The following is a 9,438-nucleotide window of genomic DNA, read 5'->3' on the forward strand; positions in this document are numbered from 1 at the left end:
GTTGAAGATTTCTGGAGATTTGATGGAAAGAGTTGATGAGAATCATCATCAATGAATGAATCTGAAGATTTTGTAATGAAATGGAACTGAAAGATAAGTCTAACCTCTCTTTTTTTCTCTAATTCGATCATAGTTGTTAACTTTTCTTACTCGATTTAGATTTCAGAAAAAAAGAATCAATTTCTAAAACCTAAAAATTGTGATTTCAGTTCAAAATCATGATCCGATTTGCAATCAGAGTTCATATTTGGGTTCATATAGTCTTTATCCCTGTTTTGAACTCAAAATTTAGGATAAATTTCACCAAATATATGTTAGGGCTTTTTTTCTTCTGAAATCTGAATTATCTCTCTGCCTTTAATCTCAATTAGAAATCTAAGTTCGGATTTGAAATTTGTGTACCTAAATGTGCATTACCCGTCAACTCGTTTGTAATTTGATTTAATTTTATTTTCTGACCTAACTAGAACTGATATGAACTTGTATTTGTTCTTGTAGAATGCATTAAATGATAACTAAACTTGTAATACAGAATATTGGTTATAGGTGATTGTGTTTTCCGACTCACAACAAATGGGAGGCTACTAAAGAGGAGACTACTGAAGAGGCTGCTAATTGGTTGCAGAGAAAGCTCCTTTTGTAGAAGAGATCTTCGTGGCCGACATTGAAATGTCGAATAAGCTTACTTATGAACTCAAGGTAATCTATGTCAATCTCTTTCTTCTTATGAATTTGTAAGTTCTCTCTACCAATTTTGGGGTGTCATTCAGTACTTTTCACTGCATCTATTTCTTTTTAGTATGTTTCAGTTCTTAGGGATTCTCAAGTTGTTGTTTAATACATTAAGCCTGGAAATCTCACAGTTAATGATTGCAGTGAGGATGCTACTACAGGTTAATGATTTTGTTATGTCTAACGTTTCAACAGTTTCTACTGTAGAAGAGCGCCTGTGGAGCATAGTCATGTCCAACTCATTAGTCTTCAATGCTTGGACTGCACTAATTGAAGATACGAAGAAGGTGGCAGAGGTATGTTTATTCTTAAGTCAGACTCTAGAAATTAGCATGTGTAACTCTTAGTTACAAAATTCAGATGCATGTGTAGCTGCAAGTTACACTGTATGGATGTGTAGCTGCAAGTTACACATGCTAAATGAATGTGTAGCTTATAGTTACACATTCTAATTTACACATGGTACGCTACTTGAAATCGAGTAATTTAGTTATTAATATTGATTAGGGTTGGTATTTGCTAATTACACGAGGCATATATTTGTTTTGTGGGTTTACTTTTCCTTATGTGTAACTGATTTTGTTTTTCTCATCGAAGGCACCAGTAAGCAAAGGCAGTGGTATGTGTAGGTCTTTATGATGGTTTTGAGAGATAATTGAGGTCGTGAAGATTTCAGGCTGAGAAAATAAGAAAGTGTCTGAGTATGGTGGATGTTACAAGGATTTGAACAGGTTAATAAGAGGGCTAAAGGTCGTGGGTTTGTAACTATGTTCTTTCATTCATTCTGTCCATCACTGCTGAAAATTCCCTCCTTTATAGTTGAATTTATAACTCCAATTGTCGAGGTATATTTGATGGTGATATCTGCTATAGGTTTTCAAGTATTGGTTTGATCAAATTTTATGCAAATATTTATAGAGGATAAATATATCCAAACTAGTTTCAGTTTTTGAACATCTTATTCAGGTTACTTATAGAAAGAATAAGAATGTCATCTCCTTCTATTCAATGTCTTGGAAAGTTTGGGAGGGAGTTCAAAGGGCTGGGATGTCAAATATTACAAGGTTTCCTTGTACTACTCCTTTGAGTAATTCATAGCTTGCACTAGCATTATGCAGTATTGGTGAATTATGGTTGGCCTTGGATCGTTGCATGACTGTTATGCTTATTTTTACAGGGGTTGGGAGCCAGTACGTCCAAGGAAGGGAATGAGCACTTTTTGGACATTGGGAAGCATAAGAAAGATTTGATGTGGGTGGATGAACAGGATGGCGAGGCTATCGAAATGGCTTTTAGCAAAAAGAAGATTGAGGCCAGAAAGAGTTGTCTCAAACAATATGAGGTGATACATCAGTTGAACTCATGCGTAAACCTCACAGAGAACTCATTGTTTATGGCTTGTCATCATAATTTATTGGTTGTATTCGAGATGACGAGTACCTGAGATTTCATTTACCTCTTTAATTTCTTGTGCTTTTGGAGAATAAGTTTGTTACGATTCTAGGTTCAGAAGCTTGTCGTTATTATGTCTTTTTAAATAAATATTGCCACTATAGGATACTGCATATAAATAGGTTCTTATTTATTATCATGCAGTGGATAAGCCTACGGCTTTCGTACTTACATTTATAGGAGGGTTCAGGGCCAAAAAGTAGTTGCATAGATAGGATAATTGTTGCTTACCTTCTAGTTACACAAGCTAAGTGGATGTGTAAATTCTAGTTACACAAGCTAAATAGATGTGTAATTTCTAGTTACACATGCTAATTAAATGTGTAACTTTTACTTACACATACTTATTGAATGTGTAACTTCTGGTTACATAGATTTTACTTACATATAGTAATGGTTGTTACTGATCGAAAATGTTGCATTCTTTCCATTAAGGTTGCATTCTTTTCATTCTGAAACGTGCATATAATATGTGAATGATCGTATGAAATGAAACGTTTATCTAATCGATAGTTTTTCATTGTGCTTTACTTGTCAGTTCATAGCTTTGTGATGGTGAAAGTTGTAGTCGATGGTGGTGGAATTGTGAAGTGTTGCAGAAGGCAAGGAACCCCAAGTAACCCATGTATTAGTGCACCACTAAGGAACAAGCTTGACCATTACCAGATCCTGAAATACACACTCACCACAGAGTCCGCAATGAAGAATATTGAAGACAACAACACCCTGGTATTCATTGTTGATATCCGTGCTGACAAGAACATAATCAAGGATGCTTTCAAGAAGATGTACACCATCCAGACAGAGAAAGTTAACACCCTTACCAGGTAAGGCTTCTTGCTTATCAGACAGAGAAAGGTAGTATATGGATATATATAGGTGAGGATATAGGTCTGGAATAGTTTCACTTAACTCATTTTCAATTAATCTGTTTCGTATGATATTTTTGATTGAGCCAAAAACTGTAACATTGTGCTTTTGGTAACTTAGGTTTGCAAGTTCATGATAAATGGCATATGCCATATGCATGTGTAACTGAAAGTTACACAAGTCAGATGCATGTGTATCTCCTAATTACACATGCTATATGCATGTGTAACTCTCAGTTACACAAGTCAGCTGGTGTGTAACTAAAGTTTCTGTATGAATATGATTTTTCAGTTTTTGTAGAGTTCAATGAAAAGTGTATTTCGCTTTGATTGTTTGATTGCTCTTGTATTGTTTTTTATTAAGAATTGCAGAGTGTTGCTGTTGGTGGTATTGGAACTGGAGGTAGTGCGAGTGGTGGAGAAATAAGTGGAGGTGTCATTTTAAGTGGTGGTGGTGGAATTGCAGAGTGTAATTAGGTTTTTACAATAATCAACAATACTCTTCTTCTACAACAATCGCCACAGTTGTTATATTTCAGGTTTCCGATAAATTCATAAAAGCTAATTGCTTGTATGTGTAACTCTCAATTACAGTAGATAGATGCATGTGTAACTCTCAATTACACTAGACAGATGCGTGTGTAACTTCTAGTTACACATGCTAAGAAATTATTATAAATGAATATTAAAGTAATACATGTATTTTTGTATGCTTTTTTTTTGTCTATTTTTTTGATGTGTAACTTTGAATTACACATGTCATAAGGATGTGTAACTTCTGGTTACACATGCCATATGCATGTGTAACTTCTGTTTACACGTCCACACTATACTATAATAATTTTGGGCCTAGATTTAATAATTTTGGGCTTAAATTTAAATTTTATTTAATTTGGGGCTTGATAATATATAAAAGGGCATGGATGTCTTTTAATAACTCGGGCCTAAATTTAAACTTCTTTTAATTAAGGGCCTCATATTATGGGTTGGGCCTTAGCCTAATTTTCTCTTTTCATTAGAATGATTTTTTAGGGACCATGGTTTTTTTGAGGGGACCATGGTTTTATTAGGCCACCTTCCCTATAGTGATAAGGGGTGTCCTAAAACGTGGAAATGACTAACCTACCGTTAACCTAATTTAATTTAAAACCAACCTAATAACCACCTATATATATATAACCACCTCCTCCTCCCACCACCACCGCCGATTACCACCACCTCCGATTATCACCACCACCAACCACCGATTACCACCACCACCACCGCCCACCACCGCCGATTACCACCACCACCACCTCCGATTATCACCACCACCAACCACCGATTACCACCACCACCTCCTCCCACCACCACCGCCACCGCCTATTTAAGAAATGTAACAACATCAATGCAATCACAATTAAGTTCGGTTACATGATAATTTTATCGAGTATAAAAGACGCCAGCCGCAGCCTGATTCTGCCATGGGACCACTCCAGAGGTATTTTCCAACAAACGCTTCACTTTAATTTGATTTTGATTGCTTCAATCGAATATAAATCACCAAAATAGGGTTTTAATAGGAGTTACAGAGCCATGTTCGGTTAGGACGATTTTCCGAAAAATCCTAGTTTACTAACCGAACTTCTTGAAAATGAAGAACAGGAAGAACAATTCGGTTCTATTGGATTTAAAACTAAGTCACCGAACTCTCTGTTCGGTTGTTTCGCAAAAAAATTAAAACTACAAAGTAACCGAACTCCACCCTTAGAACCGAAATAAAAACAAATCCAGTCTAACCGAACTGTGTTGTTGTGGCCACTATGTTGAGTTCCAAAATAACCGAACTTACCCAATAGAGTTCGGTTTTTTCGCAAAAAAATTTAAAACTACAAAGTAACCGAACTTAGCCAATAGACGCTGGAACTTCACATTTTTTTTGTTTGTTAAGTTAGGTAATTTCACAATTTTATCGCAGAAATCGAACTCAAAGTTCGGTTGGTTAGCTGTTAGGTTCAAGTTTGCGAAAGAACCGAACTTTGTAAATTTATATACTCTTACATTACGTAAAGTTCGGTTAGATCAAAATGGCATGCAGTTTGCGAACCAACCGAACTTTGGTGTACAAAGTTCGGTTGGTTGAGAACCAACCAAACATAACGCTGTAACTCCTAGAAATTGTATTATTAGAGAGTTCGGTAACCTGCGTGTTTGGAACAAGTAACCGAACTACACTTTCAGATGAGTTCGGTTACTTGTTCATCTCACGGGGCAACCGAACTACAACTTCAGATGAGTTCGGTTACTTGTTCTTCATATAAAGTAACCGAACTACAGCTTCAGATGAGTTCGGTTACTTGTTCTTCATATAAAGTAACCGAACTGTTCAAAATCCAATTCAAATCCGGATCATTTTGAAGATTAACAAATATTTTAGGAGAGGATGGAGATGAAGAATCAGATGAGTTTTCATCATTTGAATACTCAAACTTAGTGAATTGGAAAAAAAATCTATTTTCCATGTTTTTCTCCTTCATCTTCTCTAACTCTACTCTCTCAATAATTCTACTCAACTAATAATAAACCCATCTTTTAATTTAATCTCACTAATTGTTTTTAACTAAATCATTCACTAATCATAACCTAAAATTAATTAAGAGGATAATTAAGTATTAAATAAATAACTAGATATGGGATGACCTAGAATTACTTCTAATGCCTTTACCCAAAATAAAACCATGGTACAAAAAAAAAAAAAAATGGTCCCAAAAAATCATTCTTTCATTAACCTTTACAGATAGAAAACAGGACAGATCCTCCTCTGAAGAATTATATCCAGTATATCCAGTGTTGCGTTTTTATTGCGCGACGTGGCATTATATTATTGATTGGTTTGATTTCTAGAAGCTCAGTTATATGGACCGTTGTGGAAGATAACCAAAAGAAGTTATGAGTCAACTCGCCTGAGTGAGTGAGCTCGCTATCTCTTTCCTTGTCTCTCTCCCTCACTCATCCTTAAAGAGTTTAAGATGGCAAGCTTAGGTTGCTGTTCTTCCCTTTCTCTCACAAGGTAAAACCTAATAAGAGTTTAGAACTTGCTCATGTTTCTCTCTTTGTTCTTGGAGTACATTGTATTCAATTATTTTGTTTAAACATTTCATAAATATCTCAGGATTGTTATAAATTAGAAAATTAAGTAATTCATTTCAGGAAAAGGATAATTTTAATTTTGAGTAGGAAAATCGCAATACACCAAATTCCCAACTACCTGAACTGGAAACTCAATCAACACCATAATTTACTCTAGTTATAACATGTGTGCTTTGGGATGATAGATTGAGTGTGTCTGAATTGTAGGACATCTCAGTTGAACTTCAGTAATAACCACAAAAGAATTATGACCTGCAAACCACTCCGCAAGAGAAATGTGGAAATTAGAGCTGAAGTTAATTATGTGAGCAGCGACGAGGCCAAAGAACTTGTAGCTGCAGAGGGGTATGCGGTTTTGGATGTACGGGACAGTTCTCAATATGATCGAGCACATATTAAATCATGTTATCACGTGCCTCTTTTTATCGAAGACAAGGACAATGATCCAGGTATGTATACGATGACTTGGTAGAGCTTCACTTTTAGTATATGAGCCACTTTTGTGGTATTTTGTCTGTATACTGTACTGCAATTGTGTCTTGATCAGCTTTTGGGGAGAAACTTTTGTAACAGATCTAAAAGCATCTTACACAGTAAATTTTGTCTAAGAACTAGTAGCTGTAACAAGTTTCTTGTTGCAATGGGTTTGGAATATTACAGGTACGATTGTGAAAAGGACTGTGCACAACAACTTTTCAGGGTTGTTCTTTGGCATACCATTCACTAAGCGTAACACAGAATTTGTGAAGTCTGTTGGAAGTCAGTTTTCGCCAGATAGTAAATTGTTACTAGTCTGCCAAGAAGGATTGAGGTGCATTACATCCTTTGCTAGTCTTTTCTTTGGTTATATAAGATTTTAAATGATAATACATGTGAAGTTCGAAAAATGATACCAAATGGACACGGACCAAATAAGTTTACGTACGGGAAAAAAAAACCGAACTCAGTGGGAAATGAACAAAATCTATTGGCAACCGACAAGATTAACCTTCAAAATTTGTCTGGTCTAGGCATTTATGTTTCTTAGTCTGATTATATTTCTGAGGACCAACTTTTGAAGTTCTGCTGTCGAGACGGTTTGTCTGTGACGACCCAAATAGAGTTGGCTATGCTTTGTGTTAATTGATGTCTACCTCCACTTCAGTTGGTTTTTATTCCTTGGTAAATGTAACTGCAACATGCTAATGAACTATTATAGCATATTATATCTGGTCTAGGAGAATGTGGTGTAGCTTTTTTGGATTTTTCATTTGAAAGATTTATGTTGTTTTGTTTTCAATTGAAGGTCTTCTGCAGCTGCTAATGAACTGGAAAAAGCAGGGTTTGAAAACATATCTTGTATAACCTCTGGGCTTCAGTCAGTAAAGCCAGGCAAGATTCCTCACTTATATCGTCAGACTGATACTAGTCTCGTTCATGTCATCATCTATATCTGTAAAATGATTGAAAGAGATGATTAGGAAATTTAAGTGGTGATATAGATGAAAATTTTAGGGAACCGAGGGGACTGCTTATCAGCACTGGTAGTGGATCATTTGAGCCATTGGCAGCGATGTTTTAAATTCTATGATAACAGTATATACAAATCCAATATGAGATTTTGTTTTCTCTTTGTATAGTTTTTTTCCTTTTCAAATACAGTAGTGGAAACCAAGGACCTTCTCAATTTTCCTTGCAGGAACATTTGAATCAGTTGGTTCAGCTGAGCTGCAAAATGCAGGCAAGGCTGGATTGGTAACCGTTCAGGGCAAGATCTCAGCTGTACTTGGCACAGTTCTCATTTGTAAGTATTGTTCTTTCTATAAATATTTTATCTTCCCAAGTGCGCTCAGCTAAGCAGTTTTCTGCTATATCCTCTTTTTGACAGGCGCATATCTTTTCATAACCTTCTTCCCGGATCAAGCAGAGAAAATACTTCAGATGGTCCCAGGAAGCTAGTTATAATAGTTGGGAATACTTAAAATCCCTGAATTCAACTAAACAGTGTTGAATGGCTGTTTGGAGCAAAAGATACCATGGAGTACAAAAGGGAAGTAGTTGAATTTCAACAGCATCTTAAATAGGTAAAGTAAAATAATCTCAGACACAACGTTAAATGAACCAAAACTCCTGATTTCAAAGTTCACTGAACTGGATGCACACATACATTTGCAGCTTTAATATCGACTGAAGTATGTGATGACTCCTTTTCGAATTTATAGGGAGAAATTGTCGCCTTCCTAGTGCCTACAGTGTCTGAGCACAGGCACAAGTGTAAAGATGAATTAGATAATGCTTCTTTTCTTGGGTTCTTATCCTGCTGCTTTTTACTCACAAGTGATATATATCCGACTATGCAGAACGAGGTCACTACCAGTTTTCATGGTTGAGCATGCAGTGTCAGGAAACTGAAGGGTTTGTTTATACCAAGCACTTTGGATTCAAACTTTGGGAGCAAATTTTCCGCTGAGAAACTGTATATTGTGTTATTAGCATGTAGTCATCATTTACGTATTGTTAAATGGTATCTACTCCCTCCGTTACTTTTTAATAGGCCAGTTTCTATAAATAAATATTTCAAAAAAATAGGCAAGTTTCCTAATTGGAAAAGTCAAATGTTACTTTAATTTTCTGGGACCACTTTTCTTTTAACTTCTTTTGATGATAAGTGTCCGTTTCAGTTCACTTCTTTTATTGACAAGTGTCTAGAGGACCACTTTCAATAATTAGTTCTCTTAATTTCCTTAATTTTCTCAAAAAAAGAAACTGATCTATTAAAAAGTAACGGAGGGAGTAATTAAAGTTGGTAGAGTTGTTACCTGTTATTCGTGGGTAAACTACAAAGTTAAAAAGAACCATGGAAGAATCAAGCAACTTCCGCAACTAGCTCATCTCCTTCAGAGAGTACTCCACCCATAGAAGAGTTTAAAGAGGCATTTTAACGAGTTACCCAGACAAGTATTCCGGCCACTGGTTAAACACATCTCCAGTATTTGGAATCACATTCACGGGACTTGATGGAGCAACTCTTCCCAAACAAATGTATACTGGTATAATTCTCTTCGGTATGGCCAAAAAAGATCCCCCCATAACAGATGCTTCTCATGTTTAGCATGACAAGTAGTGAGATACTCTGACTTATCGCTGACATAATATATATATATATATATATATATAATCAAACTTTTATGGTTTTACCTTCCTTCAGAGTGCTATGTTCTTTTCAATTCAATGTTATACATGGTAACATACTAACATCTGTAAAAATCTCCGAAAA

At 35.7% G+C, this 9,438-nt stretch overlaps 1 protein-coding gene across 2 annotated transcripts; it reads left to right on the forward strand.

Annotated features, from left to right (window-relative positions):
- The first annotated feature begins 5,966 nt into the window (after positions 1–5,966).
- On the forward strand, positions 5,967–8,801 carry LOC113309177 (rhodanese-like domain-containing protein 9, chloroplastic). 2 transcript variants are annotated; one of them, XM_026557588.1, is made up of 7 exons: positions 5,967–6,102; positions 6,390–6,631; positions 6,843–6,993; positions 7,468–7,553; positions 7,861–7,965; positions 8,050–8,245; positions 8,522–8,801. In XM_026557588.1, the coding sequence occupies exons 1-6, from the start codon at positions 6,062–6,064 to the stop codon at positions 8,118–8,120; spliced, it is 696 nt and encodes a 231-aa protein (XP_026413373.1). In that variant the 5' UTR covers positions 5,967–6,061; the 3' UTR covers positions 8,121–8,245; positions 8,522–8,801. The 2 variants fall into 2 exon arrangements, with proteins under 2 accessions (XP_026413373.1, XP_026413381.1); XM_026557596.1 differs by having other exon boundaries at positions 8,337–8,765.
- The last annotated feature ends 637 nt before the right edge of the window (positions 8,802–9,438 follow it).

This window comes from Papaver somniferum, chromosome 1 (assembly GCF_003573695.1).
Source record: "Papaver somniferum cultivar HN1 chromosome 1, ASM357369v1, whole genome shotgun sequence".
Classification (NCBI taxonomy): Eukaryota; Viridiplantae; Streptophyta; class Magnoliopsida; order Ranunculales; family Papaveraceae; genus Papaver; species Papaver somniferum.

Excerpts from the sequence above, each read along its gene's own strand:
- LOC113309177 (XM_026557588.1), top strand. The coding sequence starts at position 6,062 with ATGGCAAGCTTAGGTTGCTGTTCTTCCCTTTCTCTCACAAG. Across the intron at positions 6,632-6,842 it reads AGACAAGGACAATGATCCAG|GTACGATTGTGAAAAGGACT; the intron begins GTATGTATACGA and ends GGAATATTACAG. Across the intron at positions 6,994-7,467 it reads GTCTGCCAAGAAGGATTGAG|GTCTTCTGCAGCTGCTAATG; the intron begins GTGCATTACATC and ends TTTCAATTGAAG.